General features: G+C 38.0%; 3 protein-coding genes across 4 annotated transcripts in view; 1 reads left to right on the top strand and 2 right to left on the bottom strand.

Annotated features, from left to right (window-relative positions):
• LOC141348953 (mitochondrial amidoxime-reducing component 1-like) overlaps positions 1-2,561 on the top strand; it is a 28,307-nt gene extending 25,746 nt beyond the window's left edge. Inside the window, exon 8 of the mRNA XM_073869511.1 lies at positions 2,423-2,561. The gene's annotated coding sequence lies outside the window, so the exon portion shown is untranslated. The remainder of the gene's footprint in view (positions 1-2,422) is intronic.
• On the bottom strand, positions 1,920-11,706 carry LOC129417170 (sushi domain-containing protein 4). 2 transcript variants are annotated; one of them, XM_055171669.2, is made up of 9 exons: positions 11,593-11,706; positions 10,879-11,029; positions 10,191-10,394; positions 7,103-7,276; positions 4,387-4,575; positions 3,349-3,540; positions 2,913-3,054; positions 2,446-2,831; positions 1,920-2,337 (listed from the first exon to the last, which is right to left on the bottom strand). In XM_055171669.2, the coding sequence occupies exons 2-9, from the start codon at positions 10,991-10,993 to the stop codon at positions 2,300-2,302; spliced, it is 1,440 nt and encodes a 479-aa protein (XP_055027644.2). In that variant the 5' UTR covers positions 10,994-11,029; positions 11,593-11,706; the 3' UTR covers positions 1,920-2,299. The 2 variants fall into 2 exon arrangements, with proteins under 2 accessions (XP_055027644.2, XP_055027643.2); XM_055171668.2 differs by lacking the exon at positions 11,593-11,706 and adding an exon at positions 11,447-11,582.
• A 2,315-nt stretch (positions 11,707-14,021) lies between these two features.
• Positions 14,022-19,462, bottom strand: LOC129417169 (uncharacterized). Its single transcript, XM_055171666.2, has one exon. The coding sequence runs from the start codon at positions 19,258-19,260 to the stop codon at positions 17,608-17,610; it is 1,653 nt and encodes a 550-aa protein (XP_055027641.2). The 5' UTR covers positions 19,261-19,462; the 3' UTR covers positions 14,022-17,607.
• Between the last annotated feature and the right edge of the window lie 4,216 nt (positions 19,463-23,678).

The following is a 23,678-nucleotide window of genomic DNA, read 5'->3' as shown; positions in this document are numbered from 1 at the left end:
TTATGCCGCCTAGTGTACACAAACAGAAGCACAATAATGAGTTAAATACTGACTAGTGTATAACCTTTCATGATAATTCGCATTTTAGTTATCAATAATTAATTAATCAATCAATCGTCTAGTAATAAGATACAGTACTGTGCAAAAGTCTTAGGCCACCATGCAAGAATTAGATTTGTTGTTTTTGCAATGTTACAGTGATCATATATAATTGTTTCTTGGTCTCTTTAACCCTCATAAGACCCTATTTCCTGTATACGTTATAGTCCCTTGGGGGTAAAAATGACCCCAGAGATTAAAAGAGTGATTACAAAAAAATATATACATTTTTAATGATACAAATAATATATCATTTTTTTCATTTACTTTCCATATATACATTAATGCCATTTACCACTCAATTCCTCAACTACACCATTAGCTTGCCTGAAAAATATCAAATTTTTATGAAAAATTGACATAAATTATTATCTAAATTTGATTTAAATTGTTTTTAGAAATTGATCTAGATGTTATGTGTTGAATTCAGCCATTTTGTGTGTAGAAAAAAACAGTGTAGTTTTTTGGTTACAGTTTAGGAAATAAATCACTTCGACCACCAGATGCCCATAGAGACCCATTCATTTCACTGAATGTGGCCAACTGCTCAACATCACCACTTTATTTATACAATTTGTGAATTTATGTTTATATAAATATTAGAAAGGACATTAAAAATTAATATTTTTTCAAATAGTAGAATTTTTTGTAGTTTTTGATGCATTTTGAAATGTCTGTTTTTACAAAATGCCACAGAAATTTGATTGAATGTAAGTGTGTGTGTGTCTGTCTTTGTGTGTGTGAAAGTTTTACTGTGTCTTTGTGTGTGAGTCTGTGTTTTTGTGTGTTTTTGCGTGTGTATGTGCGCACGTGTGTGTGTGTGTGTGTGTGTGTGTGTGTGTATGTGTGTGCGCACACCTTTGTGAGTATTTTACATCTTTGTTTTGCATCTGTGGCTGTTTTTTGCCAATTTCTATAAGAAATGCTCTCTGTGGCAGTCATACCTTTGTGTGTTTGTGTGTGTCTGTTTGTGTGTGTGATTGAGCATGTATTTTCTATGTAACATTTGTGCTCTAGTACCAGGCCTACCTTTCTGTGTTGAAATAAAGGGAACCATGTTTTTAAACTAAAGAAAAGTGGTTTGGGGGTAGAATTGACCCCAAGGGTCTTATTAGGGTTAATAGAATATCCAAAAAATGTGTATATAGTATTAAAAACGGTATAAAAATCTGTCAAGTTTTTAGGGTAAACCCCCCTTCCACTTGCGCAATAGCAGGAAACTAAATAAAATAAAATCCTAATTTCTAATTTTAAAGAAATTAGTCTTTTTACTTCATTCTGCTAACACTGAACACTGATGATGCCTAAAGAAGACATTTGGTCCTGAAAATGTATTTATTTATTTTTTGTACATATTTCCTGTTTATATCTTAATAAAATAGATTGAAAAATAAATATGGATGGACATTAAAACCTCTAAAACAAGAAGTCTGATGGTGGTGGCCTTTTGCACAGTTCTGTACATATTTATTATTTATACTTATATTTATTTTGTAAACAGTTGAAGACTTTAGTGTAATCTGTATTACAAATGCATAAACCATCTGTTGTTCTTTTTTATTTTGCGTTTGTTCCTTTTTGAAGTGTTTTTTTTTTGCCCATGTTAGTAGCTCTTTCAACACCATTGCAAAATTGCATAATTAAATATGACCACAATATGATTTAACCAAGTTTTTTCAAACACCCTTAAACACCCTTTTTATTTAATGGTACTATAAAAGTCTTCAGCTTATCACGATGTCTGCAACTTACCTGTTTCTTTCATCGACACTTTGCCCAGTTCAGCTAAGAACTTCATATTGATCATCACCACCAACTCATAAGATTATGTTATTTATTTACGAAATAGTTATAATTGTTCTTACAGTCCATACCATTTGATAGCTGTTCAGAATGCTGCACAGTTACCCAGTAAGTCACAGGAAAAATAATTTAAAATATTGGAGCGCTATGCATTGTATAGAGGAAAAATGAAGATAATATGTCATAGTGGAATGCATAGTTTCACAATGAGCAAAAATTGCGAAATTATTTTATTAATTATTTTTATTGCCTATATGTCCCTGATGTGCTCTTTATAAAATGCCAATGTGTGATTAATGAGATATTGAGAGGGTGACATTATGCAATGTTTTTTGCAAACAAAATCAAAAATTAATGCTAAAATAACAAACAATATTTTGCGTCTCATTTTTAACAATCAGCAGTCCTCTTCTGCATCCTCCACAAGAGGAATTTCTGAAAAGTTACCAGAAAGATTGATATCAGTGAAAGCATCATAATTCATATTCTAAGTTACAACTTTTTGTGTTTACACCATTAGGTGGCAGCAGTTTACAACCTTACCATCTGCAATGTCGATGCTGGGGCTTGTGGAGGCAGTCTCCTCCATTGAAGTGATGGCATTGGTTTTCTCAGATATATTATTTAGTCCACCTGCATGGGAAGAAGATTGCTGTATGCTTTGAAGATATTCTGATGTGTCTGAGATGCTGTCACAGGTCTCAGCCTCACCGCTGTCCACCGGCACACCATTTTCTCTCCCCGAGTACCCAGGATATGAAGGTGGGTTTTGTTCTTCTGAATGCTGAGTGCTCCCCAGACCAGCAGGGGACAGATCGCTTGGGGGCTGGCAATATGTACCTCTTACAGCCTCTTCATAAGAGGGAAGTGGCACAGCAACACCATCTACAACCAAGATGTTTGGATCTTGGTTCTCATCCTGCTCTTCACTAAAAAGATATATTTTTTAATGAGTTAAGTTTATTTCATATAGACATCATACAATGACACAATTATAGCATTGTCTGTACCTTGGACCTTGAGACTTGCATTTGAAGTGGAAAATCTTGCCTGTTATAACCAAGAGCAGGGCTAGCAGCACACTAGTGGCTGTACAAGCTACCACTTTCCATGTAGTAAGCAGAGAATCTTCAAAACCAGGCCAGGTTGTCTCTGGGGGAATATAGCAGTGCTTATTCACTTGTAGTGTCTGAATAATGTCAGCCAAGTTTACTATTGTTTCTGTGACTTAATGAACATAGTGTCAAATTTTGAATTTGCACATACTACTTAATAATTTAAAGGAACAGTAAATAAAAATTCGCCCACAATTTTGGTCTTTAATCTAAATGTTAGCTCATGGAAAATTACATTACTTTTCAACCCTTCCCTATCAGACACCTGACTCAATTCTCTTGTGGAAACATTAGGTTCTGTCCTACTTTTGCAAAAGTAAAAGTAGCCTACTGTCTTTGATGCAGTAGAATGGGATCTGTGGAAACCACTGTCCATACTGACAGGTCATGTACTTGTAGTCATTCGCTAGAGAGTAGCCAGGATAACAGTAGTATTCTACGACTGTGCCGTGAATGTAGCGGTCACATGGTTGTGGATGGCACATGTAATCTCCATGTTCCATCATTGGGGGTAAGGAACATGCTGTGGCAACATCAGAAAAAAATAAGATAACTCATTTCCTGTTTATAAACTTAGCAAGTGTTTTTCCCTGAATAATTTACAGACATGCTGCTATATAAAAATAAAGCCTTCTGTTAAACATGATGTCAATTATAAAATATACAGTACTGTGCAAAAGTCTTAGGCCACCATGCCAGAAATAGATTTGTTGTTTTTGCAATGTATGCAATCTCACAAAGTTTCGTGGGATAAAGACAGTCCGTGGCAGGGCCTGGAAAAATGCTGGATCCGTGAGAATGCCACAGAAAAATGAGTAAAAAAATCTGTGACTATCCCACGGAAATCCGTGAGATCATGTTGATTCAATTATAGTGATATATAATTGTTTCTCAGTCTCTTTAATAGAATACATTCAGAAAATACCGGAAATGTGTATATAATATTAAAAACTGTTTAAAAATGTAAACTGATGTGTCAAGTTTTTAGGGTAAACTCCCCTTCCACTAGAGCAATAACAAGAAACAGCAGGATCTCTTAAACCTAAATAAATTAAATCCTAATTTTTATTCTGCTCAAAAATGCTCAAGATGTGTTTAGTGCCAAGAGAGGTCACACTAAACACTGACAATGCCTAAAGAAGACATTTAGTCCTGAAAATTAAATTATTTATTTTTTTGTACATATTTTCTGTTTGTATCTTAATAAAATAGATTGAAATATAAATATGGATGGACATTAAAACTTCTAAAACAACAAGTCTGGTGGTGGTGGCCTAAGACTTTAGCACAGTAGCCTACTGTATGTCCTAAAATGTGTAGAACAAAGTCTCAAAACAAACTTTTTCGAAGCAAAGCTATGATAATTCACCCTCAACATCAAGGCACCGGGGTGGCGTGTCAGACCAGATGAGGTTATACATGCATTCTAGAAGTTCAGGTCCCTCCAGCTTGTAACCAGGGAAACACTGATAGTGGACTACTGTTCCCACAGGCACTGAGAACTCAGTTTCTGAGATGTTCATGTAACTGTGTGGAGGTATCAGTGGGCGCAGGCAGCCTGTGGATATAGAGGACCATGCTGAAGTTCGGAACAGTAAACAGTTGTCTATAAAACACTCAGTGATTTTAAATGGAGGTTTTCTGTGCATTGAACATCAAATGAATGTGTCTTGACCACCAAAATGTTTTAAAAGCCTGTGTGAGCTGAACATTTTAAAGGGATACTGCAGTTCACCAAAAAATGCTGTTATCATTTACTCAGCCTAATGTTGCTGTAAACCTGTATGTGTTTCTTTATTTTGTTGATAAATTATGGTAGGCACACAGCTGATGGTACCCATTGACTTCCATAGTATTTGTTATTCCTACTATGGAAGTCAATGGATACAGGGGCTGTCCACACGGAGACGCGTATCACTGTATACGTATAAATTTGTTATCGTATTGGTGTTTCATCCACACGGATTCGGCGTTTTGGGAGACTGAATCCGCTATTTTTTGAAACCGGGTCCTAAAGTGGATAAATCTGAAACCGACACCCTTGCGGTTTCGTCTGTACAGACAATCCGTATATTTTGTGAAGCGAAAACGTCATCACATCACGTGTCGGAAGCATCACACGTAACAGCAACAACAATAACGGCGGACTACGTGATTGTGTTCGTGCTACAGAAGCTACTAAAGCCTACTAGCTTTATTACAGCAAAATCTATTGCTTCTATGCAATTGTGGTGACCAACAAGCGATAATGGACAACACGTTGGTTATGCGCATGCTCAAAGTCTTCTTCTCCGTGTATAGTGTATATCTGTGGCAGAATTACAGCGCCCCATACTGGTCCGGCATATATACTACACCGCTTTCAGTCGGTTTCAGTGGTTTCGTGTTTACGGATTATTTTTTTAGAGCAGGGGAAAAAAAATGATCGGATAGGGAATGCACCGGCTTCGTGTGGACATAGCCACAGTCTACTGCAGGGCTATTCAAATCTTACCCTAGAGGGCCGGAGCACTGCATAGCTTAGCTCCAACCCTGATCAAACTTAACCACCTGTGATTGTCTAGTGATCATGAAGACCTTGATTGGCTTGCTCAGGTGTGTTTGATCAGGGTTGGAGCTAAACTATGCAGTGCTCTGGCCCTCCAGGGTAAGATTTGAATAGCCCTGGTCTACTGTGTGCTTACCATCATTTATCAGAATACCTTATTTTGTGTTTAGCAGAATAATTGCATTTCAGACACAAAAAATGACCCTGCCTGTGAAATTCAGGCTAAAGTCTTATAATCTATTTATAAGTTAATGTGCATCAAAATTTGATTTCACTCTAATTTCAATGTTTGTGATGGTCTTACTCAGTCAATACAAAATATATCACCGTCAATTTTTATGTTGAAAACAGTAAATCAGGGCTATTCAAATCTTACCCTGGAGGGCCTAGCACTGCATATAGTTTATAGCTCCAAGTTTTCCAACCCTGATCAAACACACCTGAGCAAGCTTATCAATTGCTGCGTCCGAAACCGCCTACTTCATACTATATAGCAGTGTTTCTCAACCCTGGTCCTCAAGGACCCCCTTCCAGAAAGTTTTAGATGTCTCCTTATTTAAAACACCTGAACCAACTCATCTGCCTCCTTCCAGAATGTCTCCCTATGAAGCTAATAATTTAAATCAGGTGTGTTAATTAAGGAGACATCTAAAACATTCTGGAAGGGGGTCCTTGAGGACTGCTATAAAGTACGCGAAAAGCAGTAGTGAGGCGAGTAGTATGTCCGAATACATAGTATTCGAAAAACAGTATGCGAAAAGTACCCGGATGACCTACTACTTTCGGTTAGATTTTGCAGTGTGCATATGGACACTTCACTATCCCATGATGCCCCGGGAGAGGAGATATCCAACAAAGAAGAAGAGGCATGTGGCTGTTTTCGCGCTGAAATGACATGACGTGATGAGGTATGTCACGTGGTGTAGCAACATGGCGGATATAGTACGTCCCAATCTCATTCATACTACCAGGATTCATACTATACAGTACCTACTGTTTTAACGGCAATTAAGTAGGTAGTTCACCTCATTCAGTACCTATACAGTATGCGGTTTCGGACGCAGTAAATGTCTTCATGATCACTAGACAATCACAGGTGGTTAAGTTTGATTAGGGTTGGAGCTAAAATATGCAGTGCTCGGCCCTCCAGGGATTTAAATAGCCCTGCAGTAAATCATAAAAAAAGGACTTTAGCTGAGTTTTCACCGGCGTGATCATCATGAATCTGTTCCAGAGTTTAATTCCCAAAATAGAATTATTTTGCTTAGTAAGACACTTCGTTTGGACCAAATTCAGAGACAGCAAAGCATACATCTTCTGCTATGGAAAAAGCAATCCCATAATGCAATGCACTAAGCTCATTGAAAAAATCCAAAATAGCACATAAGATTAAATAAATTTTCACCCGTCATATTTTCATTTTAGTACCCAAAATGATAATTAAAGTACCTATAATATACACAATATATACGAGTAGGCAGTCACATTTGTAGATTTCCCAATCATGTGTTACCAAAAATAACTTACTCCATTTTACCTTGACAAGTTGGCTGATTATCCCACGTCCCATCAGCTTGACAGATTGATACCATAGTTTCCATGTCAGGGTACCGAATTTGAAATCCATCATGGCAGCTAATAAGAAGGCTGTCCCCGGGTCTGTAGGTCTTATTTGTGACATCAGCATCCTCAATGAATGGAGGAAGACAATCTTTAAAAGATAGCATTTTAATAAATAATTGTGAAGGGAGTAAAGAATAAATATTAATAATAATTTAAGGTTTTAACATATTTAAAAATTTCATACAAAACAAACTATCCAAATCATGCTTCGGATTTAGGATATAACACTATACACTCACCTAAAGGATTATTAGGAACACCCAGCCCAGTCTCACCAAATTTCGTTATATAGTCACGTATTTTTTTGATTCTTCGTTTTTTCGTGATCGTATAACGAATTCCTGTTTTCGTGTGATTATCACGTATTGGTTACTCAACTGTTTTGTCCTATCTTCTTACCATTGTCGCTTCGGTTTAGGGTTGGATTTACATAAAATGACATCCCTACCCAAACCCATAATATCACGAAAAAAGAACCAAAAAAATATGTGACTATTAGTGATGCGCGGGTCGTCTCGGGTTGGGGCGGGTAAAGAAATTGTAACTTTAATGCGGGGCGGGTTGGGGCGGGTCATTAAAAACAAAATTAAAAAACTGATATGTTGCGTCTAATTCCCTGTAGCATATATATTAAATATTTGTGAATATATATTTTTACATTTAATTACTTTCTTTGATAAGGTTAAATTACGTAGGCCTATGTGGCAACGTAACTTGCGCAACGTAACTTGCGCAACGTAACTTGATATCCCCAAACCTTTGACGTCACGGAAGCGCCAAGTAGCTCCCGCTGCCAGCCACAACAACAAAACAAACGGAGAATTAAAAGATGAAAGACGATCTGCAGGAGAAATTAAGGTAGGGAATTTGTGAATAGATAATACAAATGCTGCTTTTTTGTGTGGTGATCTACTTTTAAAATGATAAAGCCGACAAGTTCTACATGCTAAAAACACTTTAAATGCATGGACTATACTGCATATATCTCTACATTGGATTTAGGGCTGTCACCATTACTCTATTTTCTTGAGGAGTTAAAAAAAATCCTGGAGCACATGTCGAGTACTGTTTAAAATAGTGGAGATTTAGTGAAACAAACTTGAAGGAAAATTACAATAGTATCAGAAGCATATATCAGCACAACGCTGCCTCTCTCTCTCTCTCCGTCGCTCGCTCGCTCTCGCGTGCTTTAGCTCGTGCATGAAAGCAAGAATGCGATGCAATTGCATGCTTGTAAATGTCGGAAGTTTACACGACTGATCTGCAGCGGGCAGGCATAAGATTTATAAAAACACATATGAGAAGAAAGGCACAGCAACTCAAAAAGACTTAAGTGTTTCACAATTACTCATAATGCCAATTTTCCCGTGGAGGCATGGAGCAGCATGAGAATACACAGTAAGCTTATGTGCGATCTACCGGCATTGCCTTTCCGATCGATGTATTGGACACCCCTGGTTTATCATTATCCTATCTCTATATTAATATGACCATGCTGGTTTCTATGGCTCATTGGTGTATGTTGTTGCCAGTTTACAGGGCGATGTAATCTAATGGCTGTTTCCAAGCACTCTTAGGCTGAAATAAAGCCTCTTTTTATTTACATTACAAATGCCTAATATGTCTATTTTAATGGTCGCGGGCGCGGGGCGGTGCGGGTTGTAAAAATAGATACAGTGTTGCGGTGCGGGTTGGGGCGGGCCAAATATTTCATAAAAGCGGGGTTGGAAAAAACGCCGACCCGCGCATCACTAGTGACTATATCACAAAACTTTGTGAGACTAGGTAGGAACATCAGACTAATACTGTGTTTGACCCCCTTTCGGCTACAGATTTGCCTTAATTCTATGTGGCATTGATTCAACAAGGTGCTGAAAGCATTCTTTAGAAATGTTGGCCCATATTGATAGGATAGCATCTTGCAGTTGATGGAGATTTGTGGGATGCACATCCAGGGCACAAAGCTTCCGTTCCACCACATCCCAAAGATGCTCTATTGGGTTGAGATCTGGTGACTGTGGGAGGCATTTTAGTACAGTGAAGTCATTGTCATGTTCAAGAAACCAATTTGAAATGATTCAAGCTTTGTGACATGGTGCATTATCCTGCTGGAAGTAGCCATCAGAGGATGGGTACATGGTGGTCATAAAGGGATGGACATGGTCAGAAACAATGCTCAGGTAGGCAGTGGCATTTAAACAATGCCCAATTGGCACTAAGGGGCCTAAAGTGTGCCAAGAAAACATCCCTCACACCATTACAGCACCACCACCAGCTTGCACAGTGGTAACAAGGCATAATGGATCCATGTTCTCGATCTGTTTATGCCAAATTCTGACTCTACCATCTGAATGTTTCAACAGAAATCGAGACTCATCATCAGACCAGGCAACATTTTTTTCCAGTCTTCAACTGTCCAATTTTGATGAGCTCGTGCAAATTGTAGCCTCTTTGAGTGGTACCCAGTGGTGTCTTCTGCTGTTGTAACCCATCCGCCTCAAGTTTGTGCGTGTTGTGGCTTCACAAATGCTTTGCTGCATACCTCGGTTGTAACGAGTGGTTATTTCAGTCAAAGTTGCTCTTCTATCAGCTTGAATCAGTCGGCCCATTCTCCTCTGACCTTTAGCATCAATAAGGCATTTTCGCCCACAGGACTGCCGCATACTGGATGTTTTTCCCTTTATACACCATTCTTTGTAAACCCTAAAAATGGTTGTGCGGGAAAATCCCAGTAACTGAGGAGACTGTGAAATACTCAATACCCGTCTGGCACCAACAACAAAATAGCTTAAATCACCTTTCTTTCCCATTCTGACATTCAGTTTGGAGTTCAGGAGATTGTCTTGACAAGGACCACACCCCTAAATGCATCGAAGCAACTGCCATGTGATTGGTTGATTAGATAATTGCATTAATGAGAAATTGACCAGGTGTTCCTAATAATCCTTTAGGTGAGTGTATGCTATAATGATGTAATACAATATAATACTAGATAGTCTCACCCTCTGAAAGGCACACAGGTATCACCATTGGTTTCCAGCCTAACGAACGATTATAGAAGCGCGTGCAGACAATCTTAGCTGGCCCCTTTAAGCTGTAACCTTCCACACAAGAGTACCTGGCAACCGAGTTTTCAAAGAACACACCAGTGTGTGGAGTTCTGACTCCATGTTCAGGAACACCAGGATCCTTGCAAAACTGCTCCACTGAAAGTGCACAGAGAAGAAACTAAATCATGCATATAAAGCAAAAGTGTTGTCACCCCATATAGCCTGTTTGATGGAACTGCTGGTGTTACAATTTACTCTGTGTTGTTATCTGCTCTGTTTCTCATGCGAAATGAATGATAGGTGTTTGTTTCACTGAATGTTACAGATTATGTTGTAAACAACAAAGGTCTGTGTGTTAGGGTTAGGATTTGCATGAGTTTTTTTGTTGTTGATAGTTTTGCATTTTAAGCTTTTGTTATGAACAAATATTTATTTAATATACAATAGGCAACGTTGACGTAGTAATGTCAGAGCTTTGATTGACTATAATGACTTGACAGAGCCACTACTGATGGGCCAATTTTGGTCAATTATAGTCCCATTACAAAGCAGGTTATCGAAACAAAATGTGCCACAGAGGTCGCTATTAAATTTCCTCATCTTCTATATTTATACGTTAAGAGTATATCTGTTGTCTTACCTAGTGTGTTCACCGGGAAGGCGGTGACCAGACAGGGGAGGAGGAAGAGGATAGAAACGGAGATCTGACCGCAGACAGGAGATTTCTTGCCTTCGTTATCATCATGATGAAACATGTTTCACTGAATAAAATTCATCGGGTCACAGTGGATCTGAAATGATAATGACGGTGCCAAAAAAACTATGTAAAACGTGAAAATAATAGATCTAATGGAACTGCATCATGGATTTTCATCCCTTTTAAATCTCCTGGTCGACGCACGGAACATGATGACAAATAAATCCCCATATCAGTTCGTAAATACCCAAAGAGTCTTTTCGTGGACGCTTGTATGGCATATACGCCACACATGATGCATTATTGAACTGACATCGGCATTCGGCACACCAGAAGGCTCGCGCAACGTAATGATGCTGTCCAGATGTACGATGATGATGAAAAATACGTCACATGCGTCACGGTCACCTTATGCCGCCCCCCTTTAAAGACAAATGTCTAATGACATACTGCGTTAAAAAATATCATTTTGGCCATACATAGGTCTACAGTATTTTTTTCGGTTACCTACCCCGCACATTGAAAAACAATTCAATTCCTCGTAGTTTTTCTTTCTGGCATCAGAAGTAGCCGAGCTGATAAAATGAACTTTTTCAGTTGATCTGAACCATCGGTCTCTACTGGAAACAAATTATTTGAAAACAAAATCAGCCCTACCTGTTTTGAGTTTGTAAGTAGGTTATCTCGTGATGTGTGGATAATTTTTTATAGACTACAGGTCAAAGTACCAACTTAGAGTGTTATAAAATGTGTTATAGAGGAGCTACTCATTTATTGCTAAATGCAGCAAGACATCTCAGGTGATCATATTTGTGTCATTTTGTGCATTGCCTCTTTTACTGGGGTCCAAGATATGAAATTGTTAACAAATGTTTTAATACATATTCCAAAATAAAATGAAAAAGATACACTCATAGCAAAGTCAACGGAATTGTTATTTAATAAAACATTTGTTGCCACTGTTTTGTCTATTTATGCTGCAGACCAGGTAGGGAAAAGGTGTAATTTTTTTCTGATATTTTTTCAATGTTAATACAGTGGAGTTAACGATACTCTTGTTTTGTTTAACACTTTAACAAGTTATAATAAAACCTTATAAAGTAAGAATCAACACCGGTCCACACTTCACAGAGTTATTTTCATTTTCGTTATAAGGCATGCCACCTGCAGGACAACTGCAACAGTAAACCAAACTCTCTGGGGAAATATAACAGTGCTTATTCACTTGTAGTGCCTAAATAATGTCAATGTTAAAGCAAAGTTTACTGTTGTGGGTTCAAGTTCTGAACATGTTATTAATATTATGGAACTGAAAAATAATGTTTTACTGAATAGAATATGCCATTGAAACGTGTTTCTGTGACTTAAAGGGACACTTCACCCATTTGCATTAAGCTTTGTATAGTTAGAACCCCAGTCATGTTTTTGAATGGTCGTGCATCATTTCCTCAGTTGCTGCTGAGACGGGAGAAATACAGATTTCAGTGTTGCACTTTCTTTTTTCAATGATGTAAAAATCATCATTCACATTGAAAGCAGGAAGTCCAATATTTTTGTTGACTATATACACCCCTTTTCTCGGACAAATAGAAACCAAATTTGAAATGTTACATTTCGACTACAGATATGACACATTTTCAATAAAGATGAATGTTTCTACGGGTGAAATGCTCCTTTAATGAACATTATAAAGTAGTGCCAAATGTTAAACTTGCACACAGCCTATAATAATTTTAAGGAACAGTTCACTTAAAATAAAAATTTGCCTAATTGTGGTCCTTAATATAAATAATAACTCAGGGTGTAACCCAAGGTGAAGTTGTGATAGTTTTGTAATCGTTGTGCATTTAATATTTTTGTTAGGTTGCATTAAAGCAACACTATGTAGTTTCCATGTAAAAATGACTTACAGCTCCCCCATGTGGTTGAAAAGCACAACAGTGCCTGGTATCAGACACTCTTCTGCCGGCAGGGGGAGGGGCGGGCTGTGTGCTCTACCCTCCACCGCCACTTTCAGAGTGTGCTTGTAGCAGCTAGGAGGCTGCTCAGGTTGCAGCAACAGTACAATTTGTCCAGTTAAAAGTTGTTCTATCACTGAAATAATTTTAGAGACATTATTAAAAGGTAAAAATAGTGTTGCTTTAAGGCGTTGGTGTCTAATTTGGACGATAGCTGTCTGAAAAAAAATAATAGCTTGTTACCGTGGGGAACCACTTTATGTCAGTATACTATCACACGGCATTTTGTTTATATTTATATCTATATTCGTGTTCTTGGACACGATTTTCCCCTTTCTTTTATGTCAGTCAGCACAAATGTCTTTTTCGTGTCCCCCAGCACTACTTTCTTTTTTGTGTCATTTAATGTAGGCTATTAGATTGTCTTTTAACCATGTCGCTTGGGGTTAGATTTGGGTTAGGATGTTTGAAATGTAACAGAGAGTCGTTCCCAACCCCAATGGTAAAAACAGAAAAATTGAGAAACCAATACATAAAATGACACGAAAAAGACACCTGTGCTCATTGACAAAGAATTCCTGTACAGGAAAAAATTATTCGTGACTATACCACGAAATATCGTGACATTGGGCTGGCACCTGCTTCTATTATTGACTCAGGGGTGATTGATCAGGGTGTTATAGCCAGTGAGCGGATGAAGTGATTTTGTTTGTGGTAATAACAATAAAATGGCTTGTAAATGTGTTGTAAAATCACACACCAAAAAAGTTGCAAATAGACTTTTATTATTTTTATATATGCCAATACAATTTAAAGGCGGAGTCCACGATGTTTGAAAAACGCGTTGGAAAAGGAGACGGGCCGACTACCAAAACACACTTATAGCCAATCAAATCAAATCAAATGCCGGTTTGCGTATGTGTGGGGCGGGTCTATCAACAGAAGGTCCAGATTCTATTGGGGTAGGGGCGTGTTTGTTTAGGTGATTTCAAATATCAACATTGACTTTCAAACATCATGGACTCCGCCTTTAATCTTCTCTATTGACACCCATTCATAAAATACATCATCTTGTCTGATTGCCAGTACCCGGAAAATATATTATATAAACTCAAAATACGGACGGTGTAACGTGGGTATATTTATAGTAATTAACAATGCATAATCTCATAATCTTTTACAGCATCTTTCATAGGCTACATACAGACTTAACAGTTCTTCCAAATATTTATAAAATTAAGGAGTACAAGACCGTAAGCATACTTTGAACATTGGGGTGGACCCCAAAAACACAAAATATCGTGGGGACAATTAGTCTGTTTCTGATTATGGGGGGGGTTGCTGCATGTATGGTTGTGGTACCATAAACCATAGGCTAAAACAGCAACGTTGCCATATTTTACTTTGATACACTTTCTTGAAACTCGGCATAACCTGGTGGACCAACACTGCATTCTTGCACAGGATTTTTACGACTGCGCAAATAGCGCACAAGCACTAATACAGCAAAAACGGCAACTACTATGAATATTAACAGACCAGCGAACTCTCCTGGAGTCGACATTGACCCCTGGGCTAAATAATTGGAAAACGGTGTAGTGCGTACAAGGTCCGGTGTAGAAGTGGGTTGAAAACCCTCAAATGCACTAGGGGTGAGAGTGCATTCAGTTCCGTTAACAAGGATGAATGGATTAAGGCAGGCACATTTATAACTCCCTATCGTGTTTTGGCATAAATGTGCACAGCCATGATTCGATTCGCATTCGTCTATATCCTCACAGTTTTGTTCGCTTCTAACAAAACCAGCCGGGCACCAGCATGACGTTCCATCTCTTAAACATAAAGCCTCACAAACTGTTGATGCGCAATGAAAGTCACAGCGGCGTGGATCTTTCTCGTTAATACGGAATCCCTTTCTACATGAACACGTATATCCAACAGACACAGGATTACAATCATGTTCACAGGGCGAAAGCCGACAGTGCACATTGTCCAGGATAACCAGATTCGATAACCCACTTCCTGTGCATTGATTTTTTCGATTGCTCTCACACAAAAATCCATCCAATTTTTCCCTGCACGATCTCCCCACCCATGTTCTGTCGCTGGACACGGACACGCAAAGTGGAGAACAGGCCATGCTTTCGCTCGCCCAGTTGGTAAATTCCGTGCTTTGCGCACCGCTGGTCCATTCGTATCCGCGCAATAAACTTGTATTACTTGAACACGTTCCCTCTGGGAGATGCAATCCTATCCAAAAGTGTCCGATCATATTTTCTAGAAGGAAGCCGACAATCTCATCTGATTCCTTCGATCGGACAGTCATTAACTGGCCGCCTTGTTCTCGGCACATCTCACGAGCCCTTGGAAAGTCCACTGGCATTTGGTGGATACGTGAACAAATCTTAAGATTTTTGGAGCATGCACAGCGATCTACCGTTCCAATACAAGGCGAAATTACCATGATAAACAAAATTGCTGGACTATAAAAATCCATTCTATTTTCATTCTAAGGGAACAGCTTCAGCAGCAGCTCTAATGATAGATGGTGTCCAAGGCTTTGCGTGTCTGTACCCTAGAAAGCGCATGCTGGGGATTAAGGTAAACATAGGAAGGAAACCCCGCCTGAGCGCTGAGAAAGATTCCACAGTGACTGTGAACTGATAAATGTAATGCACAGCCAAAGTGCATTTCCGACTCTGACAAGTTCAGGATGGGAGTATTAAAAGTACAATGTTGTATGAACTCAGACGCATAAAACAACGTCAACTCAACTTTGAGATTCATTCAAACGATAATTTTATCTGCACATTTGCTAAAATGTTTAAACATTTTAAAAGCGTTTAACGCTTTTATGGGAATGAGAATTTGCTATTTTCCAGTCACAACTGAAATAATTATTTTCAATAATTTATTAATGACATAAAGATCAGAAATACACTTTACAAAAACATTTTTGACATTGAATGGGCATTATATTTTATAGAAGCAGGCTGTATTTACACAATCACTTGTATATTTAGTTGTAAAAATCAAAGGGTCTACCGTCTACATGACTTTAGAAGAACAATTCAATATTAATTACACTGTAAAAAAATCCGTAGAAATTACAGTGGCATCTGGCAATTGCAGCTCCCACCTTTAAAATGTATGTTATTTACTGGCAAGAGTTCATTCAAAGTTAAATAAATAGTCTCTATCCCCACAGAACAAAACTACACAATAACAGCCTCATGCAAAGCATTCTGGAAACCAGAAATCATCATCAACCTTTTTCTGTTTTTGCTTCAGATTTTGTTTCCCAGAATGCTTCGCTCTGTGCTGCCACTGTATAGCTCCACTCTGCAAAGACAAAGACTTGTTAATATTTATTTAACTTTGAACAAACTCTTGCCAGTAAATAACATAAATCCCAATCCACGGTAAGAGCTGCAATTGCCAGATGCCACTCTGTAAAGACAAGACTTGTTAATGTTTAATGTTCATTTAACTTTGAACAAAATGTTGCCAGTAAATAACATAAATTTAAATCGATAAGTTACCGGTAACCAGCTGCCAATAACACTGTAATTTCTACGGATTTTTTACAGTGTAGATTATCCATACATGCACACTGCAAAAATGACACATTGACATTTTTACACATTGTGTGTGTCATGCCATTTAAGGCGTTATTTCATGTTAAGATAAATGAAAGGGACAACGCAAGCTGTGTCCAAAACAGTGAAGGGAGTAATGGCCACAAAGCAATTCCGTCACTGTAATTCCACCACCTTCAGCGGTAATAAACATGCAACGAAGTACTTCTTTTCAATCAAGTAACGCAGTTACAATTACTGAAATTCAAATGAGCTGGCCATTCGTGTTACTCTATTTTGTGATAAATGAACACTTGCAGACGAGACATTTCTGATCTAATGTCGCAGGACCGTGGTGGGCGGCACAATGAATAATAACAGAGAAGATGTGTTAGTTCAGGGACAACGCATTGAATGTGTTTAATATCACAAAATAGAGTAACACGAGTAACCAACTCATCTAAATTTCAGCAATTGTAACTGCCTAAAAAAAAAACTTCGCTACATGTTCACTACCGCCAAAAGTCGTGGAATCAGCAACGGAATTACTTTGTAACCCCCAGTCCCGTCACTGTTTCCAACACAACCTGCGTTGTCCCTTTCATCCATTCCAACACTAAATAATGCCTAAATAATAGTGCAGTATTAACTTGTGGAAATAGTGGAAATATAGTGGAAAACACAGTTAAAGTAAGTTTCTGTGATTTACTGTTTTCTACATAAAAGTATGTAAAACCCAATTATAACATTGACATCTTTAAAAGGTATACAAAATATAAAATCAATTTGGTCATTAGAAATTTTAATTAATATAAAACACATGACACAGACTTACCAAATATTTACAACCTTTCCATTCAACCCTACCTTATTTATCCTTTTTTCATAATGTATCAGAGCGTTGTACTGTTTTTTTTTTTTTTTTGTTAATTTGACAAATATTACAAAACGTGATAACATTGGGATTTTAGTTTTGAGGACCACATGACTTTTAAAAAATAAGTAATTAACTAAAACAATAAAATCATCCACGTTTTATAATGCTGACAAAATGTGTTATATTTACATGTAAGCTAAAAACATTTACATTCAAATGTAATTTCCACAAAGCAAAAAAAAAAAAGAAAAAAAAGAAATCAGTTTTGGTTTTTTTCTACATTGCCTAGTCCAGATGAAACCCAGCAATAGTTATCAGCAGTGGCATTTTTCTTGGTGGTCTTTCTTGAACGTTTCCATCGGTAAATGAGAAGGACGGACGTGATGCCAACAAGCATAAACAATGCAACAGCTGATCCCACCACACACAGCAAAAACCACGAACTGGCGAGGAAACTTTCTGTGCGTTTGACTGAGTCTGTTTTACTATTTTTGTTAGGTGAAAGAGGACTGCCTGCTGTAGGTCCATACCCGTTAGGTAACTGACTCAAGTTTGTGATTGTTTCTTTGTAATTTTCTTGAGATGTAGGGGTGTTTTGTGGTCTCTCTGTAGGATTCGGAATGCAGCTAATGCCATTTTTAGCTAAAGTAAAGTTTTGGGCGCAAGAGCACTTATAACTACCTAATGTGTTGAGGCAAGTGTCTTCACACGGCTTATTAAGACATTCATCAATATCTTTACATGCCCCACCCTTGTCTGATGAAGAGCTGAAACCTGCGTAACAGTAACAAGAAAACGAACCTTGTGAATTGAGACAGCCCTGTTCACATCTTGATTCTGTGCATTCGTCCACATCTTCACATTTTCCTTCAGAAAGTTTGAAACCAGGTTTACACTCACAAAAATAGCTTCCCGGACTGTTGTGACACCCGTGTTCACCACAGATACGTTGACGGCATTCGTCGATATCAACGCAGCTGATGTTGTCATCGTCCAACTGAAATCCACCCGGACACGCGCATGAAAAACCAGTTGGTGTCGATACGCACGTTGATTCACACGGTGAATTTTCGCAGTTGTCTCTGATAGCACAACCAACTTTATCATCCCTCAGGTAATAACCTTCACGACATGCACAACTGATACCTGACCCAGAAGTTTCTGAACAAATGTGATCGCAACCTCCGTTTTTGTGTTCGCAACTTCTATCTCGCGCGCAAAATCGGTCTGAATTTGTCCAGCCAAAGGAACCCATATTGTTATTACACACTGAAAAAATTGGAGAAATATCCTCTGACACACGGCACCTTATTTCAGCAAATGTTCCATGCGGTAACATTGCCAACCCATCACTCTGAGTAAATGGTTTGGATAAAAATGGAAGTTCGTAACTGACATCACCAAGGTCGTCCAACATTATGGGTTTGCACGTGCCTTTGAAAAGAAATTTGCACATATAAAAGGCGCCATCCTTACACGAGCCGTCCGACCATTTCAGATCATCCACTAACGAAACGGACACGCACCTTTTCTCCGTGCACGTGCGTAAAGGTTTCTTTTTCCATCTGGATTTTTTGGAATCTGCTGGCTCGGACGTCCATCTGAAGCCATGCAACTCCTCGTTGAACTTAGTACATTGTCCTTTATCCAATGCAAGTCCTATCCAAATTTTAGAGTTTAGGACGGATGGTTCTCCTGTTGCTAAAAGGGCTGATTTGACATTAACTAATTCGTTGTGATCTCTCATCGTGACCAAATTGCCGCCTTTGTTGGTACAGTTTCGATGTGCCTTTTCAAAATGTTCCTCCTCTAAATGCAACGTAAGGCAAGCCTCAGCTGTGCACGTTGTGGTCACTCGATTGGTTCCGTCAGCTTCAAAAATGGACAACATCAAAATAAGTGCAAACATCATCCCGTCGCTATCATCAGTATGAAAATAACAGATTCCACAATATTCAGTTCATTTCAGTGAATAAAACAGAAATGGTTCGTAGAGGCCTCTTGAGTGCCAATACAAGACTGTGAATCTGTTCACTTGCTGACTTGCTCAAACTAATGTATCCTGTTTAGTGCATAACCTACAATATGTCTCTTCCCAGAGAGAGTTCCTGTCAGTAAAAACAATTGCCCTTGCTTCTATTGTTTAGACTAGTTTTCCAGATGCATGCATCATGGCGCCTAATGTGTCACTATACCAATTTTAGGTCTTATAGGTCAGACCCAGATTCTAATTTAAGTAATAAAACAATAATAAATTAAATACATTTCCCTTTCTTTTTAGATATCAAAGTTCCACAGTGGTGTCATAAATAGCCAATTTTACCTTTATATAGGAACGGAAATATTGTTCATTGTGAGATTAGCAATTAACAATGAGAAAATCACTATGTAGTACTCAGGGACGGATTATGGCGATGATGTGCCCTGGGCACGGATGTCTCAAAGGCCCCCCTTTAGCAATTTTTTGGGCAACAGCGTTGCACCTGTATGCACAGGGCTCAAGTGTTGGTTCGCCTCTGTCTGTATGCCCCATTTTACAGGATTAACAATGGCACTAATTCGCGGGGAGAGAATGCACACAATATTCTGTACTTTCACACCACAAATTGGTTTATTTATATCTCACCAGTATCTGACAACATACTGTACAACATACTCAATCAAAAAGCCTGGTTGCATGAAAGTCCTTAAGATAAGAAATCCCTTAAATATAAGGTTAAGGGTGTTCTTAATAAAAATGGGTTGCAAGAAAAAACCTTAAGTGAACCTTAAGGCTGTCAATAAGTATTTACCCTTAAATGCTAAAGTATTACCTTAAGTTCTGCTATGCGTTGCTACAAAGTCCTTAAGTCCCATTTTTCCCTTAAAACTTAAGGGACTAAAACAGGTCCCTTAACGTGACACGCGATGGCTGATTTTATGGTTATTTAACAAAATGAAGTACCAACGCGCATTTCTAACATTTGAAATAATCCCTTAGAGAAAAGTGATGCGTATTTATTAGGAGAATAGCTGTTTGATCGTCCGTCAGTCTAAACAGTTTCCAGTTTGAATTACTTTCAGGTTTTAAACATGCGGCACTTTACAGTCTGTTATTTGCGATGTTTCATTGTACACAAATCCGCCGTCTGTTGAGCTGCGTGCGTTGATTTGTTTAGGCTGTGAGATTTTGTAATTATAGCAACCGCTCCTCCGCTGCCGTGTTTTGGCAGAGACTGCCGTAAAATACTTAGTATAAACACTTAGGTAAGGGTGACAGTTAAGACCTTTGTTGCAACGCTCTTAAATAAATCCCTTACCTCAGGGTTTTTTTTAACCGGGCAGGTACACCTCTCCAAATCATATCACAGGAGAAAATTCTTATTTGAAAAACGCCGAGTTTCCATTGGAATCAATTGAAAACATGCGCTGGCCGCGAGTGTAAAAGCTTTGTATGTCCAGCCCCTTAAATCTTAGAATAAAAAGTTGGTTTAAATTTACCTTAGCTTCCACAACATCATCAAAATCCAGTTCCCTCACAAGATCCCATTCAATGGCCGTTAAAGACAGTGAATTTAGACGTCCTTGACACATTTTGCTTCTTAGTTCGTTTTTTACTCTTGCCATTAGAGAAAATGAACGTTCTACTTCACCGTTGCTGACTGACAGGGTGATGAAAAGCTGTTCTTTTTGTGCTTTCTTATCACTGATCCACTTGGTTGTGGTTTTAAACTCATTTTTGTTTTGGTTTTTGAGTAACCGTCTTCTACGCGTGACTTTTATATTACGCAATGCTTTTCACTCGCCTCTAGATGTCCCTCTCAACAGCGCAGCAATACATTAAAATTATTATTTGATTTATTTACTAGTTAATACTTTGCAACTGCAAAGAAATTCACATTATTCCTCAATATTTAACACAATTTTACTAAATAAAAACAAAAATATGTATTTGAAAAGAAGAGACACAGTAAATTTGACAGGGCCCCCTGCTGGCCAGTGCCCTGGGCAAGTGCCCAGTAGGCCCGTGCGTTAATCCGTGCCTGGTAGTACTGTATGTGACTGTGACTGTGTCTGTAAAACCCAAGATAAAGTCGCATAATCTAATTATGAGATTAGGAGTATCAATGTTTGATTTCAATCATAGTTTTCATGGCCTTGCTCATTCAATATTAAGTATATTAAAGTTATATTTTTACAGAATGTTCTTAACATTATGATGATTTTTATAGAAAACAGTAAATCACATAAAAATAACTTTAGCTGGGTTTTAACCAGTATGTGTGGAATTATGAGAGATTATTTTGAAGCAGGTTTAGATGCTTTTTATGTTTATTATAATCTACTGATGCATGACATAGACAAATCATTGTCAATCCTAAAGTGAATCCTGTTAGTTTATTTTTTTGGTAAATTTATTATTTATCTCATATGCTTAGAACTATGACAGGTAATAAAAACTAATTGCAAACCGAACTAAAATCTATATAAACTCTAAAATTATAAAGTAATCATATCTGAATATTTTTATTATGGAAGGTTATATTCTTTTCTCTATTTTTATAGAAACAGACATACAACAAGGTTTTCCCTTGCCATTGTCTCTATTGCCTGCCTGCTACCGATAAATACAACGATGGGTCACATCCTGTGTTTGTGTTGAGTGGGTCAGTGCCTGTATTTCAATGGCAGGAAATGACCCAAGACACCCTTCCGGTGGGTCCTTTTAGACGTAATGTCAATGCGGTAAAGGTTGTTTATGTTTTCTTTGTCATCAGGAATTGTGCTGTTTCCTACTATTTTGTATTATACAGGGAGGCTGTAAGGTACATGAGACAAACACAATGTCTTTGCTAGCACTAAACGTTAACATTATTGGTTGAACTTGATTTCTTTTAGAAGATCTTCTGTCATATATTGAGAAAATGATATATTATAATATCACCGTCTTGGAATTATAAGGTTCTATCTGACATTTTTGGTCAACATTGAGTTATTCACATATTCTTATTCTGTGACAACCTACATTATGTGATGTTTTTTTTTCAAGTGTAGGACTTTTTATTTAGAAAACAAACAGGTTCTACAAAGTCGAATGCAAATACGTTGAAGCTCAATATCTCACAACTACTCAGAATGCACCTTATAATACTAAGGCAGCAATATTTTAATTTATTATGCAAGTAGAATAAGTATAATAATATATTAACTTATTATAAAAACATACACTCACCTAAAGGATTATTAGGAACCCATGTTCAATTTCTCATTAATGCAATTATTTAATCAACCAATCACATGGCAGTTGCTTCAATGTATTTTGGGGTTTGGTCCTGGTCAATATAATCTTCAAACTGAATGTCAGAAAGATTTAAGCAATTTAGAGCGTGGCATGGTTGTTGGTGCCAGAAGGGCCGGTCTGAGTATTTCACCTCAGTTACTGCGATTTTCACGCGCAACCATTTCTAGGGTTTACAAAGAATGGTGTGAAAAGGGAAAACCATCCAGTATGCGGCAGTCATGTGGGTGAAAATCCCTTGTTGATGCTAGAGGTCAGAGGAGAATGGGCCAACTAATTCAAGCTGATAGAAGATCAACTTTGACTGAAATATCCACTCGTTATACCGAGGTATGCAGCAAAGCATTTGTGAAGCCACATCACGCACAACCTTAAGGGTGGATGAGCTCACCAAATTTGCACGAGCTTACCAAAGTTGGACAGTTAAAGACTGGAAAAATGTTGCCTGGTCTGATGAGTCTCGATTTCTGTTGAGACATTTAGATGGTAGTGTCAGAATTGAACATGGAACATGAGAACATGGATTCATCATGCCTTGTTACCACAAGCTGGTGGTGGTAGTAATGTTGTGGAGGATGTTTTCTTGGCACACTTTAGGTCCCTTAGTGCCAATTGGGCATCGTTTAAATGCCACAGCCTACCTGAGCATTGTTTCTGACCATGTCCAAGTCTATCCCTTTATGACCACCATGGACCCATCCTCTGATTTCTTACAATTCTAAAAAAAACAGAAAGACTAAAAAACATTTTAGTATACATAAATCAATTCATTGTTCCTTTGTAAACAAATGTCTGTTTGTATTTATCCACCACCCTTCCTTTTTACAGCACAGCCACATGCTCCACCAGAAGATGAGAAATAAAACAGCAAGGGCTTCTATGAAGTGAATATAAGCTTATCAGTAGAAAATGAAGTATGTGAAAATAATTTTTGATAAAATAAATAACACAAAATATCTTTGTCATACTTTTAAAGCAGAAAAACAAAACAAAAAGGACAAAAAACATCTGTTATTGTCTGCTCTATAGACCCCTTCACGGTTCCCACTGCG

The sequence above is a fragment of the Misgurnus anguillicaudatus genome, chromosome 7 (genome assembly GCF_027580225.2).
Source record: "Misgurnus anguillicaudatus chromosome 7, ASM2758022v2, whole genome shotgun sequence".
NCBI classification, from domain to species: domain Eukaryota; kingdom Metazoa; phylum Chordata; class Actinopteri; order Cypriniformes; family Cobitidae; genus Misgurnus; species Misgurnus anguillicaudatus.
Note: the sequence above shows the minus strand (reverse complement) of the source record. Positions and strands in the feature narration are given on the sequence as shown.